The sequence below is a fragment of the Melospiza melodia genome, chromosome 3 (assembly GCF_035770615.1).
Source record: "Melospiza melodia melodia isolate bMelMel2 chromosome 3, bMelMel2.pri, whole genome shotgun sequence".
Classification (NCBI taxonomy): Eukaryota; Metazoa; Chordata; class Aves; order Passeriformes; family Passerellidae; genus Melospiza; species Melospiza melodia.
Genome location: NC_086196.1, coordinates 55,078,164 through 55,099,992, shown reverse-complemented (window position 1 = coordinate 55,099,992; position 21,829 = coordinate 55,078,164). Strand labels below are relative to the sequence as shown.

The 21,829-nt window shown below is 40.1% G+C and overlaps 1 protein-coding gene across 8 annotated transcripts in view; it reads left to right on the top strand.

Moving 5' to 3' along the window:
- The window catches only part of LTBP1 (latent transforming growth factor beta binding protein 1), a 187,681-nt gene that overhangs the window by 148,532 nt on the left and 17,320 nt on the right, over positions 1–21,829 (top strand). For 7 of the 8 annotated variants that reach the window (XM_063151832.1, XM_063151828.1, XM_063151829.1 and 4 more), the window contains 6 exons: positions 3,315–3,440; positions 5,609–5,752; positions 15,431–15,613; positions 16,897–16,983; positions 19,311–19,439; positions 20,771–20,911. In XM_063151832.1, the coding sequence (XP_063007902.1) occupies positions 3,315–3,440; positions 5,609–5,752; positions 15,431–15,613; positions 16,897–16,983; positions 19,311–19,439; positions 20,771–20,911 (810 nt within the window). The remainder of the gene's footprint in view (positions 1–3,314; positions 3,441–5,608; positions 5,753–15,430; positions 15,614–16,896; positions 16,984–19,310; positions 19,440–20,770; positions 20,912–21,829) is intronic. The other variant, XM_063151826.1, reaches the window with a different exon arrangement.

Genomic DNA, 21,829 nt, shown 5'->3' with positions numbered 1-21,829 from the left:
TAGGAACCAGTTCCTCTTCCAGACATATTGCTATGTAAGTAGATTTCAGTGAGATTTAAATATCATGCTTGAGGTTGAGGTTGCCTTCATCTTGTTCAGGTTGTCAGAAAACAGGAGCACAGTGTTGAACTGCACAAAAGTGTGTGAGTGCACTCATCTTACCTTTTGATTAAAGCAGGCAGCACTGATTAATGGATTCCAAAATAGGTTTTAATTACAGAGAACTGCTTTATTCGCTCTATAGACAGAGGATATATTAGTTTCATGCTTAGTTTTTTCCCCTGACTTTGCTTCCATGTAGCAAGAGAATTGCCAATTACAAGCCTCGCTCTTTATGGGGTGATTAAAGAAACAAATGTCCTTTCCGGCTGTAAAAAAGAGTCCTTTGAGTGAACTGTCTAGACAAGGAAAAATATTTGGTGCTTGGACCTTCTCTGTAGTATCCCATGCACTGAAAGATGTTCAGACTGTACTTTTTAGAAAAAAAGCTTGTCTTCTGTGGCTGTATTAAATACTGAATTAGGGGACTTGCTACAATCACAAGTTTTGTTTCTGTGGCTTTTTTAGGCAATGACCTTGTTTTACCTGTGAAGATCCAGCTGCATGAACCATTCCCCTGTTTCCTTTAACATTTAGGTTTTAAGTAAGAAGAGTTCTGTAATTTGGATAATTCTAAAATCTCCAGTTTCTTCTGCTTAGGTTTTTAACAGGAACTGTCCCGTGGCTCAGGAACTTTTTATTTAACAATAGTTGTTCACTGAAAACACAAACACTGTGTTACTGTCTGTTGTCTGAAATTCCAGGCTGTCAAGTCACCATTGTTTACTCATTTTGAATTCCTTTACTTAATAGAGCTTTCTGATTAAGAGACAGAGTATTCAGATATTTTTACTAGATATGTGAAACTCTGCTGATCACATGAGACTATTAATAGCAAATATGTTATGCAGGGACAGTGCACAGCAGCAAGAAGAAGGGACCAGAAAAACACAACTGTCAAAAATTTCCATTGTCTTCCTCCCAGTAACTCCAAATGCATCTTTTTATAATTCTGTCACTGTGGGGACTTAAAAAGGAAAAGGTATAAAAGGTAGTTCTTGACCCTTCACCTCTGACAGTCTTTAACACAGATAAGTTGCTTATTTGTGTTGCTGAATTAATTCTACTAAGAAGGACTTGTGGTAGGTTTCAATAAGTTCAATATCCAGAAACCATCCAAATTTTTGTATTGAATCCCTTGAGAAAAAGCATACTGGCTATTGTATTCTTTGCCAAATACAATAGCCCTTTCTAAAATAAATGCCTTGAATATTTTTTCTTTGTTTAATAAATCATGATGTAAAGACCATTAAAATCTTTACTACAAAACTTACGAACCAAATAAATTTTTCTGCCAGTTCCATCTGCAAGTACTTTTTTATAACCATCAATTATACTCATACATGTGTCCTAGATTTTGGTGTATTTAGTATGTGCAGTTTTTGCCTGCATTTCATATGTGTGCCAAAGTTTGTTAACCAATGAATCAGTTCAGTGGGAGAAGTGAGTTTTCAATCACTTAAACATCCTAACATGAAACTACATGCCTTTCTGAGAAAAATGTTAAAATTTAACAGTTTGTTCCATTGGTACAGAAATTGTCAGAGACAGGTTTTTTAGCCTTTTTAAAAGTGTACATGCGATTCCAAATCTGTTCAGACCCCACCACAGCACACAGGAAAAGCTGGTTTTCAAGATCCCAAAACCACCAGTCCCTGAGGCACACAAAGCTTGTACAGGTAAATTTGAGCACTTGGATGCAGGAGGGCAGCAGAAGAGTTAACAGGCATGGATGGTGATGACATGTTGCTCAAATTTTGGTAGCCTGGGGGGCTGTGACCACACTGTTCCAAGACCAAGAGTTCCCTTTCAACTGACCATAAATCACAATTTAGAAGTAAAATTTAGAAGTAAAAAAGTCCTTGATTGGTGAGTACTGTCAGGATAAGACTGCAGTGCATCTTTGCTGAGTTCTCTAGGTTTTTGTTTGACACAGCTGTGGACAGCTGGAGGAGTAGGCAGGGCTACATTTGAGCCCTGCTCTGTCCTTACAGAAAAGCACCAGGTGCTGGTCACCTGTTTGGAGAAGCCTTCTCTCTGTGGCACTGCAAGATTCAGTCCCAACAGTTCTTTAGCTCAGGGAGTGCCAAAGGCCTTCACTGGAGGTAAAATGATGATAGGCTCCATCACATGAAGGGCTACCAAAATGTGCAGAAACAATGATAGGAACAAGCCCTCAGATAAATCACTTTATTCCCCATTTAAAATGCAATTATCCCTTGAGGAAATGTGCAGAAGGAAAGCAGCAGCTTTACTTAATGTTTTTTAGGAAAGAAATACAGCAATATTTTCTCTGCTTCAGACTGCAGAGGAATATAGAAAGCAGAAGGAGTATAGAAATCCTGGTATCCTGGCAGGTTCACAGCTAGTGTTCTTCCTCCTGAAAAGCACCTCATGACATCTTTAATGACCACATATGGCCAGGGCTTTGGGTTTAGGTCTTACTTTGAGTGGAGATAAAAATAACGCATTCCTAGCACTTATAACACACTTACAAAAATAAACCATAGTGTGCCACAAGCAGCTCTGCTTCATTACAATTTGATGGGCAGCTGAGTCAAAGAACAGACATGTGCAAATGACTTACTTGTAAGGCAAAAAAAACTGGAACTACAAATGAAAAGGCCAGTAGAGAAAACATTCTGGCATTGGAATTACTTTGTGCACCTGAGCAAGATGACTTGTATGTGTAGATTTACAGGACTTAAGACAGAAGGCTCAGTCCACAGATATTTACCACTAGTGTGAAACTGTGATCTGTGCTGAGCCAAAATGAAATCTGTGCAGCACTTCTGCACAGGGGATGTAGCTATACCCTTGAAGTCTTTGTAGGCACAGTGAGTTCAGTTTCACTTGTGTTGTTGACTGTATAATAGTGCGCTGGTAGAATCTATATGTCAGTCAGAGAAATTATTTAAACTATGCTTTAGTCTGTGGTATGTAACATCATGCTGTGGTTGGCAAGTTTAGTGAAACAGATGGGTGGAGGCAGTTGCCCATTGCTGACATGCTTACTGCAAAGCTAACACTGAAAGAATGTCTTAAATTGTGTGTGCTTCCATTAATTTATGTGTCTTGTCCTTGTGTTCCTTCCCAATGTGTCGAGGCGTAGCTGCATCTGTTTGCAAAGTGGCCCCTCTGTGGGTGTTCTGCACTCAGTGAATGTGTGCCTTTGCTGTCACACAGCCTGTCTGATGCTGCAATTCTCCCTGCAGATGTGGACGAGTGTGTGAACGGCACGGTGTGCGGCACTCACGGCTTCTGTGAGAACATGGATGGCTCCTACCGGTGCCTCTGTTACCAGGGCTACCAGGACACGCAGGATGGGCAAGGCTGCACAGGTGAGCTCGTGGGTGCTAGCAATCACTGCTGCAAACTTCAAGGGACCAAAAACAGCATTCCAACAAGACACATTTCACATTTTTGCTTTCTGACATTTTTTTATTAAAGTTATGCCACTTACTAGTAAAATAGGGTTGAGCTCTTCTTTACTCACTGAACTTTGTGCCAGATGGAAACTTTATTTAATGAATACCTTTTATTGGGGCAAACAGAAGGCAACAGCAAATAAGCTGAACCACTTATTTTATTTCTTTTAAAAACCCCCAGAAACCTCCTTGTTGGTGCATGTCAGGACCATTCACAAATATAATAGCATGAATTTAATATCTTAGCCTATTTAAGAGCTACATCTGTTGAGTCTCTTAGCTGACTAACCAGAACCCTGCACTACCCCCTGCAGGAAATAACATCTGGAATGTGGCACAGCCAGGCTGAATTAGATGGCACCTCCCAAGGCATATGGTGTTTAAACAGATTTTGACATTAGCTTCCAGCTCCAGGAAGGACACCTATCACCTTGAAATGATGTGGGATTTTTGTAGATGTATAAATTGTGCACATTTCTTTTGTGACTAATAGGTTTTCAGATCTGTTGTTAATAGTGATGGCTGGAGAATTGAGGCAGCACAAGTTTGTAGTATAAAATTAATACCAGATCAAGGAGAGGTATTCATTAAGCAATTTCTTCAAGCCAGACTCAGGACGAAACACATTTACTGGTAACAGAGAGGAGGAATCAGAAGTTTTACAGAGTGATTGTATGCCTTTTCTAACATGTTAAGTAGTTTTCTTACAAAATTCTTTATGCCATTTGACACTTACTTTGCTGCATAGCAAGGTATATTTTGTCGTACAATGACTTTTCATGGATAAAAACAAATGAAGCAAAGAAAGTAAAAAATAAAAGGGGAAAGTAAAGGATGGTGTGAAACTAAATTTAATTTTGAGCTCCTACTGAAGTAGTTCTGAACCACAAAATGCTGCATTTGCTTGTTTTTGGTTTTTTTTTTTTCTTGTATAATACTGTATAGTATAAAATACTCTTTTAAATTTTGAAGCCAGTTATCATCCAAAACAATTTAAAGGAAAATCAAGTCACTAGTTCCTGACTAGGCAATGTTCTTCCTATGACAGGAAGCCAGTAAAAAGATAAAGAAAAATCTGAATGCATTTTTTAAATGTGAGCAAACTCTAAGTTAAAATTCATATGTGTATAAAAACACACAAAAATCAACATTTATTCAGATAACTAGATTTTGATAGGCAAGAGGTAAAAAGGATGAAATACTGCTTCACAAGTTTGACCACACTCAGTTATAGGAATTTCTGAACTGTGATGCAGAAATTACTTTTTCTGATACTAATCAGCATAATTTCTATCTACTAATGAGATTCTCTCACTAGAAGTAGATTTTCAAATGTCAACATTAGCAACTAAAAAGAAAATAAAGTTCAATGATCTTGGTAGTACTTGGTCCTTGTTTTAACAACCGACAATTCTATCAGTCAAAAAACCATTTCAGGCTGGCTAGTGAGCAGGTATATGGAATCTAAGTTAAAAATATGTGGAATTTTTTGGAGGGAGGAATTTTGCAGTGTTCAGTGGGGGTCCCTGAGTGGCCTGGGCACAACTTTTGTGGATCCCAGAACAGCCTGTGAGTCCATGCATAGACATATGGTGGCAATGGGGCTGGGGAATTCTCTGTTTGGTGGTTGTTTACAAGAAAAATGGTATTTTGGGAAGGAAAATGAATTCTCTTTTTTGTTAGGCAGTCTGAATCTCACCAAAGCCTGTTCATTTTGCTCCTTGAGTTAGTGAAAGTTTGAAAATAAAGATAAGAAAACAAATTTAATTACTCTGAGTCTTAAATCCCAATAAGAGAATACACAGAAAAGCAATTATTTAACAACGAGAAACATCAAAAAAACTGTGTTCTGGTCTACAGTCAGCACCTAATCAACACTAATAGTCTATAAACTTTCAGGGGTCTTTATTTCAAAGGACTTACTACTTGTTTATGAATCCACTTAGGTATTAGTGAGTTTTTAATCCTTCCCCAGAGATCACATCTGTAATCTGGCAGACAGTATTGGCACAGATACAGCAGATAAAAGATCAGTCGGTAGGGGGTCTCAGTTGATTTCTGTTTTGGATTTTTTTCCCCAGATGTGAATGAATGTGAAATGTTGAGTGGAGTATGTGGCGAAGCCCTCTGTGAAAATGTTGACGGTTCTTTCCTGTGTCTGTGCTCCAATGAAAACCAGGAGTACGATCCAATGACTGGACAGTGTCGCTTCCGCACCTCACCAGGTAAAGCACCAGTGGATTCTTGCCTGCTTGGCTTGATTTCAACTGCATGCTGAACCATTGGAAAGGCAAAGCTGGTTGCAGTATTGGTGTTGCTTTAACTACAGCAGAAAAATTGAAATCATTGTCATTGTCTTGAAAGTGTGTACATGAGAGGTGGTTTTCTAGGACAGAATATGTTATCAGTGAATCATTAGCAGGGAAAATGTAGCAGAAGCACCTTTTAAATGTTATACATCAACAGACTTGGCAGTAATATTGAGCAATTACTACAGGTAAGAGTAAATAGTCTCGCTGACTGTACTGTATGAATGAAATCTGATATGGAATCAAGTCTACGGCCTGAGTGATTTTGGGTTTTGTCCAAACTTTTACAAACACCCATTAGTATGCTTGGACAATGTTGAAGGGAGCATATTATTAAAACCAGGAGTTATATTTAGTTGTGGTTTCCACCCAGATGGCAACGACGCCCCAAGCAGTGACTTACTCACTCCCCTAGAAAGCTCTCTCACAGGTTGAGATGAAGACAAATTAATAGGGAAAGCAAAAGCCACACACACATGCAAAGCAAATCAAGGAATTGACTGCTTCCCATGAGCCAGCTGGTGTTGAGCCATCTCCAGCAGAGCAGGGCCGCATCACACATCACAGTGATGTGGGAAGACAAAAGTCATTACTCCAAACATCCCCTCTCTTCTTCCTTCTCCTCATTTTATATCCTGAGCATGTTGTCATTCAGTCTGGAATATCCTTTTGGTCAGTTTGGGTCACCTGTCCTGGCTCTGTCTCCTCCCATCCTCCCATGCACCCCCAACTTCAGCTAGAGTGTGGCAGAACAAAAAGCAGAAAAGGCTTTGGCTCTCTGTAAGCCCTGCTCAGCAGTAACAAAAACCCTATTTTATCAAACCTGTGCTCAGCACAAATCCAAAAACCAAGTCCATACAAGCCACTGTGAAGAGCTCTGTACCAGCCAAAATCAGCACAATAGTCTTATCTTATTAGCGTTGTCTAGATTTAATATGAGCCTTAAGAGAAGGTTGTTGGGAAAGCAAAAACCCAAACCACTACATTGGTGTCAAACTACCTCTGTTGTCAGTCTCTCTTGAAGTATCCTTGCCTGCTTTACTCCTTTAGTCCATTCCTACTAGTCCATTGTACTGCATTTTTGAGCTTTTCTTACAAAGTGTTTTGGGTGTTGGAAATAGAACTTTTAAAGCTGCCTTCACATTTCTACACTGATCCAGTTTGGAGAAAGGAACAAACCCACAGGAGGATGAACAGAGTATAAGAACTGACAGGATTTACTTGCATAGCTTTTTTCAGAAGGCAAATCTTGGTGGTTTTTCCTTGTTTTCTTACACTGCAGGCTGATGTAGCTTCTGGAAAGGCTTAGAGGAACTGGCTTTTTGGCCGGGGTGCTCTCTTTACAGCTTCCAGGCTTTGGCTGTTTTCTCCTATCACTCGTGATCTTTCAGACTTGTAAAGAGGGTTGAAATATCCATGACCTAATTGTCACAAATACTTAGATCACTGAATGTAGCACTCAGCAGCACTCAAGAAGTTGTCTGTGAAATATCATTAACAGCTGATGGATGAATGTTTTGGGCCTGTGAGGAGGCAGTACTCAGGAGAGTTCAGCTAGCTGATGAAACCAGAACTAAAAACTTAGCACAGGACCTGAGTCATGTAAAAAGAACTCACATCTAAGGGACATTTGAGGACGTACACTAACATTACTGTGGGGAGGAAGGGGATGAAGAACACAGCATGACCAATTGTGCTTTCAACAGATGGATACTCTACTGTCAGTACTAATTCCATGATGCTATCAGCAGTGAGCACAGCTTTGCTGTGATCAGTCTGGAAAGTAACTGTTCTTCCTTCCCCTCCAGGCTTCATCAGGCTCTAAGAAAACACATGATTTGCCTTTGTCTCTTCTCTGATAAGGTCATCAAGATGTTTCATAGGCAACCACAAGGAGCTAATGAGAAGTACTTTATGTCGTATGGTCTTGGACTAGAGTAAGGCAAAATGGCAGTACTTGGAATAGAGTTCTTACTCTCCTCTTTTCTTCCAAAGTAAAAGGAGAAAAGACTGTTATTAGTTCTTCTTATAAACTATTCTTGCTGCAAAGAATGCTGGAATAGTCACACGTCCTCTCTGGCTTTGACAAGCCACATACTCAAGTCAGGCGTGGTGCTTCCAGAGCTCCCGTGGTGCATATGGACATCATCTGTCAGCATTAGCGTGCACCATGCTTATGGAAGGCACAACTTAAAAGGCAGAAAGGAAGAACTTAATCTGTGTTATCCTGTTACAGATATCTATAGTTCAGACTGGCTCACCCAGCTCCTGCTTATTTCTCATTCTTTATTTTTGTGCATAAAGAAGTGTTTGTTCCCCTTGTATGAAGTGTAAATAGGTGACATTTGTTCAAACATTACTTTAATTTGGGACTTTTCTTACATGTGGTTAAAGTCCATTAAATTTGTGGGGTGCTGTTCACGCTTTTCTTATCCTTAGGGCTCTCAAGACTTCCTTTTATTTAGATTCCACTTGCTGGAAATTTGTCTGTTGTTAGCTGTGCCTTGAAACAATCCTCCCAGTGTATGTATCAGGAATTTAAGCCCCTATTGTCACTTTCCAGTCAAAATACCCAAAAAAGTGCAAAAAAATTGTGCAAGGGTTGGTTGTCTCATTCCCCTCTTCTCTGCCCTACCATTCATAACATGTAGGAAATGTTTCAGAAATAAGAAAAGATAAAGGAAGAAAGAGCTTTATTCTCTAGGAGATGAAAATCTGCTGTTCTATACATCTTTGTACCTAAGGGAGAAAAAAATGCATGCTTTGTATTAAAGTCTTCTCATTTATTCTTTTAACAAACTATATAAAGCTATTTGTGATTAATTTCTAGCAACTGCCAATCTCTATGCATTTCAAGTTATAATCAACAATAGTAATAAATAATAATAAGTTTAAGTATAATTATGGTTTTAACTGTGGCATGTTGTAGTACACATTTGAACTACTCATGTAGACTAATATAGTACTAACAGGTCTCATAACATTGAATCCGGGAGCTCTAATGGACAGTGAATATCTGAGGATTATAACTAGTATGATTTGGGGTGGCATGCCAAAACTTGAAATGTTTCAATACCAGTGCTTGCAGAGATACAACATCATTGGCATAAGAGAAACGTGGTAGGATGAAACTATGCCTGGAGTGACACACTGGATGTTTACAGGCTCTTCAGGCATGCTAGGTGAGGCAGTGAGGTGGCTGGAATGTGTGGAGCTTACATTTGGCAATGGTATGGTTTAAAGTCTCTGGGTAAGGACAAAGGGACAAACAAATAGCATGGATGTCATCGTGGGACTCTAAACCACCTAGCCAGGACAATGATGAATTTTTCTTTGAGGAATTAATGGAAACCTCCAATCAACTTCCCTTGTCCTTTGGGGGGACTTCAACTTGCCAGATATTAACTAGGAACATCAAACAGCTGGCACAAACAGATTCAGAAGATTGCTCAAACAGGATGCTAACTTCATGGTATAGGTACTAAGGGAGCCAGCTAGGAAGGATGCCCTTTTTGATTTGTTGCTTAATTAACAAGGAGGGTTTTGTGACTGAAGTGGTTATTGATGTCTGTCTTGCATACAGAGACAACAAAGCAATCAGGTTTAAAATCTCATGACAAGAGGAAACTGCCAGCTTCAGCTCTGAAGATATGAGAATAGCAGACTTCAGGCTTCTCAGGGAGCTGGTTAGCCAGGTCCCCTGAGAAAATGCTCTTGGAGGTGTTGGGGGTCCATTAGGTGCTGCTTACTTTTTAAGCTCCGCTGCCTAGGAGCACAGGAGCAGGCAATTCCAAAACATGGAAAGTCAAGAAGGTGAGGCAGAAGACCAGCTTGGCTGAGCAGGGGTCTTCTTTTGGAGCTAAGACAAAAAAAGAAGGTTTATGTCCAGTGAGAGGAAGGTCAGATAACATGAGAAGAATACAGAGATGCTGCTCACCATTGTTGGGAGAAAATTTGTGTGGCCAAAGCTCAGTTGGAGTTGATGCTGGCTATTACTGTGGGGGACAATAAAAAAGAGAGGGGTTTAAATACACTAATAGAGAAAGGCAGCACAGAAATGGCATGGGCCCATTACAGGATGAGGATGGTCACCTCACAAACAGGGACATAGAAAGGTAGAGATATTTAATGTATTCTTTGCCTCTGTCTTCAGCACAAGCTAAGGGGGTCTTGTTGATCTGAGCTGGAGAAGGGCTGTGAGAATGATAAACTGACCCTAAACCTGTGCAGGATCTGCTGCTCCATCTGGATCCCTGTAAGCTTCTGCAACCTAATGGGTTTGAACCAAGGATCCTCAAAGAGCCTCTTGTGTCATTGTGAGGCCTCTCTCAATCATTTTTGAGCAGTCTTTGGAGTATGGAGAGATCCCAACTGACTGGAAAAAGGCAAACATTGTCCTGATTTTCAAAAAGGGCAAGAAGGAGGGTCCTGCCAACTACAGGTCTGTCAGTCTCACTTCAGTGTCTGGTAAAGTTATGGAGAAGATTAATCTGGGAATTATTGAAAAACACCTGAAAAGCAACATGGTCATTGGTCACAGCTGGCATGTCTTCATTAGGAGAATGCCTATCAAACCTGATTTCCTTTTCTGACAAGGTATCCCACCTAGCTGATCAAGGGAAACCAGTTGATGTAATCTTTTTGGATTTCAGTAAAGTTTTGATACTGTCTCTCACAGGATCTTTCGGGACAAAATGTCCAGCACACAGCTGGATAGACACATCATGGGATGGGTGAGCAGCTGGCTCACGGGCCAGGCACAAAGGGTTACAGTGAATGGGGTGACATCAGACTGGGGACCTGTCACTAGGGGGGTTCCACAGGGCTCCATTCTCGGCCCTGTGCTCTTCAACATCTTCATAAATGACTTGGACACAGGATTGGAAGGGACACAGAGCGAGTTCACAGAGGATACAGAACTGGGAGGAGCTGTTGAATACCTTGAGGGCAGAGAGAACCTCAACAAACCGGAGAGCTGGGCAATCACCAACAGTGTGAAGTTCAACAAAGGAAAGTGTCGGATTCTGTACCTGGGATGGGACAGCCCTGGACATATGGAATGGCTGGGGAATGAGATGCTGGAGAGCAGTGCCACAGAAAGGGACCTGGGGGGTCCTGGTTGATGGCAGTTCAGCAGTGGTCTGGCAGCCAGGAGGGCCAGCCCTGTCCTGAGGGGCATCAGGGACAGCATCACCATGGAGATCTCCACTAAGGTACCTGGGCCCACTTAGGTAACTACGGCTAATTTAGATGTTGCTTTCTCCTGGCTACATGAAATACAACCAGCTATTTATGGTAATATATTTAACAGTGATTGATGGGATTTATAAGTTAAAATCATGGTTTTGATGTCCAAAACCAAAAGTCCCTTCTAGATTGATTAATATTGAAACAAAATCAATCCCCCCTGTAATCTAACCAACGACCAGTACAAAAAATTTGAGGCTGCCAAGTAACATAACAGTTAATAAATTTGATCCATAAGGTTCCTTAAGGCTGGAAATTTGGTGCATGAGTATAGATTCTAAATTTCCTAAACATTATGGGCTTTCTTATTGTTAAGTGAATTTCAGTTGTCTGTGGACGAAGTCTTAGCTGTAAGTTTTATGTGTGCATCAGTTGCACTAATCCCTGAATTGTGTATATGCGGGTATATTTATATGCACTGTACATGCACGTGTTGGCTTGTCACATGTGGAGTCAGTTGAGAAATCTGAACAAGTACACCCTGATAATGGGCACATACCAATATACTTTTACTTTCTTCTTGAAAATCAGATTCTGAAAGTGAGAATTGTTACTCAAATTCTTACTCAAGCTGTTTGCTCAGAGTCATCATTTGCTGAGTTTTTAGAAGTCGTGAAGTTATAATGACTATTTTTCATTGTTGCAACCAGTTTTCTGATTGCATCTGTAAGCATTGTTGGTACACAGTTGCAGTATTTGAGATCCTGTCTGTTTTGGTTTCTTCAGATCACAGTTGTTAACAGAACACTATTTAGGCAAATATTTCAGTGTATGCTGAAGGCTAAGCATATGCTAATCCATATTATTTACTGAATCCTATATTACTGATGCATGTTTTTGTATCAAACATATGCTAAGGATATTGTAGGATTAAGGTTATGCTAAGGTATATAAATCTATTTCTAAGAAATACTTCAGAATACAGTCCAGCAGCAACTACACAGAATTCCTCTCATAGGCTGTTAATAGAACAGTTAGATCGAAAATGGGGTAAAATTATTTTCCTTTACCTTATATATAGAGATATTTTACATTTTCTAACCAAAAAAAAAAACCCAGAAGCAACAATACAAAAGAATAAGTACTCCTGTTCTGTCATATTTTGTCAACATACCTAGTGAAATCACTTTCAGAAACAGCCTATTTACTAAATGGTTAATAATCTATGATAGAGAAATTAAAAGCTTGTAGACATAGACTGGACTTGGTTTAAAAAGTAAAAAAAGGTTTGTGTCTCATTTGCTTTCCAAACATTCATGACACCTTCTTGACTAACCCTCACTCACAGCTGTGTAAACAACAGCCATTTAAGCTGCTGAACAGATAATGGAAGGAGAAACCAGCACATGATATGGAAAATGGGAATAAACAAGGACATGATGAGACCATATCCCTTTCCTTCCAAGGCAGCTTCTGGTGTTCTTTCTCTGATAAGCAGCATGAAAACAGCCATGCTTTCTCTTCCAATGAAGATTTGGCTTTAATTCAGTTAGACAGATGGCAAATGGCCAAGGAAAATGTATAAATTGGTGACTGAAGTACTGCTCTCTCACCTTGGAATGGCAGATTTAGTTCAGCTGGATTTCTGTGACATGATAGTCTTAATATAGTTCCTATTGGATAGCAACTGATACCACAAAACCGCCTCAATTGATGAAATTCAACACATTATGGAAAATTGTAATTATCAGATGAGGGTTGACCACAGGCTAAAGTAACAAAGCTGAAATAAGCAGCCAGCTGGGTGTATCCTTTAATGTATGATTTAGTTATATTGGCAAAACTGCAAAGCCTTGTAGGTGGCAACATCATACTAAATTTGAATGGAGGTGTCTGCCAACCCTTTAGCCTCCCAAAATTGAAGTCACTTTTCTGAGGAAAATAGAAGTAAATCCAATTGTCTGTGTCTAATTAGAAACCAAAAGAACTATTATACATGTTCATACTATTGAAGTGCAATAATAGGCAACCCATGCTGACATTTTAAAATCTGCTTTTCTCCAAATGGATCTAGTATTTGCACACCCAGTAAAGTTCCTTTGCTCCATCTGCCTTGGGAAATGTGGGTGGGCAGTGATTGGATTGAAACAGCAAGAGCTGGAGTTCATTTAATTCCTTCAGCATTTGTTAGACATCACTATCTTCAAGCTCCCACCTCAAAAACACTTTTTAAGTGAGATCTTAAAACCCACTCCAGAGTTGCTTGCGTCTTGTTTCAAAGGTGATTCACTTTTTTTTTTCCAAGTTCCAGCCAAAGTTCTCTATTCAGGCAGGCTGTTCACCTTCCCTCCTGTCCCATCTTTCGGCACATGGGGATGGCCTGCTCCTGCTCCTTTAGGATTTTCTTCCTAAAGTACATCCAGCCCTGCTGGACTCTTTTGCCCTTCAGGACTGTTGCCTTAGGGAGTCTCTCAACCAGTCTCCTAAAGAGGTGAAAGTCTGCCCTCTGGAAGTCCAAGGTGGCAGATCTGCTAGCACCCCTCCTCACTTCCAAAGAGTCACAATCACTATCATTTCCTGATTGCTTTTCCCACCGTGGCCTCTGACCATCACATCACCCGCCCATCCTTCTCTGTTCACAAACAGCAAGTCCTCTGGGGCACCTCCCCTGGTTGGCTTCCTCACCAGACATGTCAGGAAGTTCTCTTCTACACACTCCAGGAATCTCCTAGACTGCTTCCTTTCTGCTGTGTTGTATTTTCTGTCAGACATCTGGTATGCTGAAGTCTGCCGTAGCAGTAAGGGCCAGGGATTGCAAGACTTATCCCAGCTACTTATAGAATATTCCTTCTCTCCATCCTGGCTGGGTGGTCTACATCAGACTCCCACCACGATACCTGCCTTGTTGGCCTCTCCCCTGATTCTTACCCATAAGCACTCAACCCTATCATCATCATCATTCAACTCCAGACAACTGAGACACTCCCTAACACACAGGGCTACCCCACAGCCTCTCTTTCCCTGCCTGTCCCTTCTCAAGAGTTTACAGCTGTTCATTGTGGTGCTCTAGTTGTGCGAGTCATCTCACCGTGTCTCTGGTAGCAGCTCTGTTCCAGTTTTCCTGCCGCAACATGGAGCCAACATTTGCTGCAGCAGCATCTTGAAATGCACTGCCGCTCTATAAAGTAGAGGTTCTGATTCCTGCCTGATTCCTGCCTACAGCTGTGTTTCTTGACAAATGTCTCATGCTTACCTTATTGTACAAGAGCCTGGGTAAAAACAATGAGATCTCAAAGAGTGAGAAATCAGCCAACATGGAATAAGTTTAATAGGTTTTTTGTGACTTAAACATTTGTTAAGTACTAAGCACAAAGAATTTCCCTAGATAAAAAGGAAATGAGCTAGTCTCCTCAAGATTTATCTATCTAAAATTCCTGAATGAAGTTTTGGGTTTGATTGATAAATGTGAGCATATGAAATTTTAGAGCTTGGTGACTTTACTGATGGCCTGTGAAAAGTTTTTCATATTGATCAAGTGTGAATAACAATTTTATGTGGTAGTTCCCACTTCTGAGCCCTTGATGATAGTTTTTGTGAAGTGAAATGTTAGGTAAACAGAGTTCTACAAACACAGAAGCTTTAAATAGGTTTTTCTTTCAAAATTGCTTCTTGGTGTATTTCAGGAGTGCCTTGCTTTTGAAAGGTCTTTGAGTATTATAGTAATAGGGTATTTACTGGATCTGTGGGTCAGACTATTTTGCCTTCAGTCCATATAAATATTGTGAGAGGACCCAGTCCGTGCTTAAGGCAATAAATCTGCTTTCTTGGCTGGATTGCTATTTTAAAGTAAAACACAGAGTCAGTTAACTTGACATCTGTATTATATTCCTCTGCTTACTGTGGAGTCAGTAAGTTACTTCTGCAAAAATCATAAAGGGCATTGTATTCAAATGTGGAGTGTGCTTTTTCACAGTGAAATTAAAAGGGGTGGTAAATGCTCATTCTTTTGAAAATTGAGTCTTTTCAGTTCATGCCTTCACTTCTTTATCTGAAAAAATGAGGTTGTAATATTTTCTTACCTCTGTGAAGAGCTTTTGGATTCATATGTGAAGAGCAGATGTCAAAAGTTGGCCATGTCCATTAGTAGCAGAACATGAGAGTAGGTACTTCATGCATTGCTTGAAAATGATGGAAGTGCAAATTGGAGGAATCCTTTTATGGTCAAGTTGGAGAACAGGTCTGAAAAAGCCAAAGGAATGTCATTGACTTCCATGGTTCTTTCTAATGTCAAAAAGTTAAACCAAAATTTGTACCTAACCATTTTCTTCTCTGCTCTTTTGACCTCCTGGAAGAGTGAATAATTTCATATGTCATCTTGTGTGGTTTATGTTTCCTTTTCTACCTTAGAAATGCCGGTAGAGGCTGATCAACAGGAAGATGGAAAGAAGGAGTGCTACTACAATCTGAATGATGCCAATTTCTGTGACAACGTGCTGACGTCCAATGTAACCAAACAGGAATGCTGCTGTACCTTGGGTGCCGGCTGGGGTGATAACTGTGAGATCTTCCCATGCCCTGTCATTGGAACTGGTAAGAGGAGGCCTTCTGTCCCTCTGCAAGCTTTTGAAGCATTGTGTTTATGTTAACAGAGTTTGCTTTGCCTTTAGAGAAGGCTGGCCCATTAAATCCCATATTTTTTAATATTTAGTCATGACTTATCCATAGGAACCCTCCACAGAGGAAAGGGTGATAAGAATAATTTCTACCTGTTGTAAATCCATTGGCTTCTCTGCTCTTGCCCTAGGGATTAAAAGAGCCTGTTACTGAGCAGTGATTTTAGGCAAATACGGATTCTCACAAGAGCTTTTTCCAGATGCTATGGTAACACTTTAGATTTTTTCCACAAGCTGGAAAACAAAGGTAACCATTATAATATTTTTGAGACTGCAGCTATTCTTTGTAGTGCTGTTTGTACAGCACTACAGCTTACCAATATATATTATGGCATTAGTTTTACATTTTGCAACTTACAGAACATCAGTTAATAATGTTGTCTGCAGACCATTGTTTAACCTCGAAATATTAAATTAGACAAACAGGGCCATTTGTCACAAATTTTGAAGAGTACTTGAAGCATAAACAGGGATGGTTGAAATTCAGAATCCAGCTGGAAAAAAAATCACATAAGAGAAGAACATGCGTAAACCTTGGGATTAAATGCTAAAGATTACTTTTCACAGAAATGCATCATCATGTTTAATTCTGGTTTTAACTATACCTTAGAATTGGTCAAATTGAAATGAAATGCAAAATGAAAAAGGGGCCTCTCTGCTTAGATAGGTTTGTTTGATTCTGTATAGTCTCCAAGACACTTGAAATAATTTTTCTCTGTAATGCACACCATGTTCTCCTGTTGCAGTCAATTAGTGTTTTGCCTGTATGAGGACTGAAGAATGTGGACAGGGTTTTGTATCTCAGTTGGAGTATGCCTAGATTACAGCTTGCAGCATAGCTCAGAGAGGCCCATGCTAGCTTTAATTAATGTAATTTGGCTACTGGTATTGTTATAACTGCAGTGTACCATGAAACCTAGTAAGGACCACATTCTCCTGCCAAAAAGCAAGAGAAATGAGTTTGCCTGGAGCTGTGTGATGCTGTAGGCAGCCTAGTGAGGTTTGGTTTTTTTTCTGCAAACTGAGAGCAGGGGCAAGTCAGGCTGTGGCATTTAACATCCCTCATTAAACTAAAAGTGTGTATGATTGCCTGATAGATGTAAAGAAGGCTAATATCTCAAAGTACCCTGAAATACATCTAACACTACATATGTGAATACCTTCTTCTTAACAACATAATTTTTTTTCTTTCTTTCCCAGCTGAATTTACTGACTTGTGTCCTGAAGGAAAAGGTTTCATTCCCTCTGGAGAATCATCTTACGGGCTTCTTGCTCAGAATTACAAAGGTCAGTACTGACTTGTATTAAGTTTAATTATTTCAGAAGTGCTGGTAGTTGATTGACTAGAAATGTGAGCCAGGAATGTAAGCATACTAATTCAAATTTTATTAGGTGATAAAAACATTTTGTAGTACAAACCATTGCTGAAAATCATTCTACGGGTTGTTAAGAATGTTGATTACACAGTCTCTGTAATATTCTGGTTTAATTTCTACTAAGTGCTATATGCTGTGAGAATAGGTGCTGTGACCACAAACCACAGATACTTATTTACATATGGAATACAATGCCAGCTTAAATTTGTAAATATATGTATGGGGAGCTGGAAGAGAGGAGAGAGTTCTGTTAAACATTTGACCTGCAAGGGCGAATGAATATTAAAACTGAAGAGAAGTTCAGCAACGATATTTTCATTACAGACCTTCATAGAATAATTACTGGTGGTAGTCCAGTGGTAGTAAAGAAATCAGAGTGATAGAAGTTGGGAGGGAGCTGGCATCACCAAGAAGGAAAATTGAGATCAGCAAAATGTCTTTTCAGTTTTGAGAAGTAGCCATCAATATTGATAATTTTTAAGATTGTCACAGAACTCATCCTAAAGTCTTTGAGAGTATTTTTGTTGAGGTATTGTTTAAGGGGGTTGTTTATCTTTAGAGATCTAAGATTTCTGTGTATATTCACAATGAGGATTTGGAACTTGCTGTGTGTGCAGCATATCCAAATTAGTCTCAAATAAAATCTGTGTTGGTCTTGTGCTAGCTCAGGGTTGGTAATATCTCTAGCTGCTATAAATACTGAAATGTATACTGAATAATGTAGACTGAGTAAATACTGAAGTACTCTACCTGGAAATATCTTCCACAAATCCCTGTCATAGTATGACTTTTTTCCTTTTCAGTAAATTTATGTTGTAAAACCTTAGGAATGGCACAAAGGACAAACACTAAACAGATAAATAACTTTTACTAATGTGCTCTTTTTGTAATATGGTCTTTCTCTGTTACACTAACTTAAATGTTACTGTTGCTTTTGTCCACAAGCTTCTGCTTGTAGGAGTAATTCCTGTTTTGCTATTGGAATTATCTGTCAGAAGTGAATAGCCTGGTAGCCTTCCTTGGTTTTGCTTCCAGGCTTTCCCACTTTTCTCCAGACACAAATCCGTGTTCCACAGGAAAACCACAGATGTGAACACGATGTTTTTTATTAATCTTTGCATTATTCTTGCTGCAGTCAAAATATTTAATGTTTGTAGCCACTTAGTGGCTGGAAGAGTGGATGTAAAAATAAATCGTTTTCTACATCTTTCAGTTCTTCTGGAGAAAAGGAAACATTTGAATAATGTCCCTTTCAAGCTACTGTACAGCTGGAAATGATAGCTTTGGGATAAGATCTGTGGTGCCCCAGAATATAAATGGGGAGTAAATATATGGAAGACAGTGGATTAAAACAATTGGTATTGAGAGAAGAATGACCTACTTTAAGTTGTGCCTTTTATTGCCATTTTCACTGCAAACCTTGCTTTAACAGATTGGCTCTAAGTAGGTCTAGCAAATGAAAAGTAGGCTGGAGAAAAGGAAGTGAATGGAATTCCAACAGTAACAAATACATAAATAAAGACTGGGAAAAAATGTGTACAACTGTGAAAAGCAATATATGAGCTGGCATATATTTTCCATGAAACCTCCCTGAACACGTTTAGCCTCATTTGAAAGCATGATAGATTCTCTTTTTCAGCCATCACTAGTTCTGTAGTGATTGCCACCCAGTGTTCAGCCACAGACACAATTGGCCCTGTGAGGGGGAAGGCTGCACTCAAGTTGTGCTTTGAGCAACAAAGCCATGAGCAGTGCAGATAGGAAGATTTCCTACTGTGCACAGCAGAGTCACCAAACTCTATGCAAGAAGATTAGTTAGTTTGGTAGCCAGATGGTGTCCTTAAATTACATCCATGGTAGGAACACCTTCAGTAAAGCAAATTATATGGGAAAATACAGGCTGTATTGTTCATCTGTTTTGCTTGGAGTTAGGAGCAATGTGATACCAAAGGAACGAAAGGAAAACTGCAGATTATTCCATTCTCTCTGTGCCACAGGACTTGATTCTGACAAGGGAAAGTAAGGGTCCACCAATTTTTCCATTTCCACTCTGGCTACATCGCCTCTTCCACACCAGTTGTCTGAGGGGTTTTTTTCTGTGGATATCTGTGCTCCTAGGATTTTCTGTTTAAATTGAAGTTTGCTTGAACAGAGAAGTGTATAGGATTTATTCCATCTTGCTTGTCTACATGGCATCATAATAACAATGGTAACACAACGTTTACGTTTTCTCCCCAGATGCTGATGAATGCCAACTCTTTGGCCAAGAAATCTGTAAAAACGGCTTCTGTTTGAATACACAGCCAGGTTATGAGTGCTACTGCAAACAAGGCACATACTATGACCCTGTTAAGCTCCAGTGCTTTGGTAAGTTTATTTAAAGTGGTCTTGTCACTATAATAGTATGCAGATGGGCAAAACAAGCAGACTCCTGCAGCAGGATTCCCATCACAACTGTGGCATTTCCAGTAAGGGGAGAAACACTGGGCCTCTGGACTCCTGTAGCAGTTTTGTAAGATGCATTGGGTCATTTCCCTTCCTTCTGCTTGGCTGAGCAGCAATTCTGGATGACACGGCTGTGGCATGTAGAGCAGGGTTTGCTTTATTTGCCTCCTTTTTCAGCAAATTACTCCCAGGAGTTTTCATCTCCAGAACAGCCTTTTGTGCTCCTTTGAGTGCACAGTCAAGAACTGGTGCCAGCCTTAATGCAGGCAACACAAAGTGATCAGAGGAGGCTCCCTCCTCACATGCACACTGCTGCTTCGCTCTGCCAAGGGACAGTTTAGCCTTCTGTTCTTTGTGTATGAGGTGAGCAGTGAAAGCCTGTATGTTGAAGCTCACCTTTCATTTGGTAGGTGTTCTGGGTTTACTATATTAAATCAAATTAATGCAGACTTCTTTTTTGTTTCAAGGACAGCTATTTTCCCCATGGAGTTAATATGCAATGTGAAATTACAGTTGAGGTCATTGATAAGCCCATTTTAGCCTGCACAACCTTGTACTCTTTTGGTTCTGACATTCAACTGAAAATTACTTATGACCATGACCCTGGCTTTTGCTTTGTAAGCAGAGAACCATGTATAATGTGCAGAATAGCATAATGAAAGGAAGCAATTTTTGCAACTGCAATAAGGGAGCTTTTTACCTTGGGATTCTGTGATTATTCTTTACAAAGGGTGGAATTTTAGCTGACTACATGTAATTTATCTGAAGTGGCCTGCTCTTCCCTTTGAGCTAAATTTCAGCTTTTGCTTTCCAAGACAAACTAAGAAAAATAACTACCATGGCTAGGTAAGGTGATCTCTTCTTCTGACAAGCTCACAAGAAATCACTAAGAGTATGCCTACCTGCCTGCTGGTATTGTCCTGAAGGGAGAGGAATGTGGGAGGCAGTAGCAACTATACTTGAGTGCAGGGTATTCCTGGCACTGCAGCCCCTACAACAAGCCTCTTTATCCTCCCAAGTACTTCTCTGTACTAACTCCCTAAGACTTGAGGATCAGAGGTCAGCATCCTTCAGATGTCTGTCCTTCTCCATGGGCACAGGCAGGATTTTTTTGCCAGCAGTGGGTATTTGTGGTAATTTACTGAAGGCATGTAGGGAAGTCTGCTCCTAATATAGGAAAATAGAAACATAGATTAACACAATGCAAATACTTTGTGCTGGCTTTCCTTGATACATTTCCTTCCATTTTAAAGACACGGATGAATGTCAGGACCCACACAGCTGTATTGATGGCCAGTGCATTAACACAGAAGGATCTTACAACTGTTTCTGTACACACCCAATGGTTTTGGACGCAACAGAAAAGCGATGCATCAGACCAGCAGATTCAAGTGGTATGATCCATTATACATATTACTGAAGTGAGTACACCTCTACGAGGTGGTGCTGACATGGCTACAGACCCAAAGTCTAAGCTTAGACTGGGTCACCCTTGGATGAGCCTGCTCTTCTGGAGGATTTTGGAAGGCAATGCTTGGACCGTCGTCTGTTGATCCAGAAGGCACCGTGATGTAGGACTCCACAGTGCTCCACTTTGCCCATACAGACAGGACATTGCTGGAAGTATTGTGAGATTAGGCTCGGGCTGAGGAGTCTTCAGCCAGTTCACCAGCTCTGCGTCTGCCTTGTCCAGCCTTGTAGGTAATGAGGCACAGCCTGCTTGCTGTCTCAGTAAGGCTGGGGTTTGGCTGCAGGCTAAGTCTCGAGATTCAGTTCTACCAAAGTAAAATAAAAACAGGAATGACAGGATATAGGAGGAAATAGCTAAAATTGTATGTGTGCTCTCAATTGATTAACTTTGAAGGTACATTGAGCTCACAGTTTCAAGCTGTGGGCTTCAGCATCAGTGTTGAAGTAACATTTTTATGTGTGCTTTTAATTTCAATAGACACTTATTTCAGAAAAAAAAAGTTAGATATTATGAGATTCTTGGAAACCTCTCAGAAATCCAGAGCATTATGCAGTCTGCACAGCTTTGTCTATGCCATTCATGTCTTCGACAGAAGTGTTACAATGGGTTTGATTTAATGCTGGCACTGTATAGCCATAAATCCAGACCTCTGGTTCCTGCAACTTGCAGTGAATTTTCCTGAGATGCTTCTGTAAAAAGAAATGAGAATACAGACTGAATGCCTGCTTTAGTCACTCCAAATTGTAAGGCTGAGATTTTGAGGAGTGATGTGGTCACCCTGTTGCGTGAAACTGTGAAAGAACCACAGCATTTCTATTGTTCAATCTTCAGTTAAACAAAC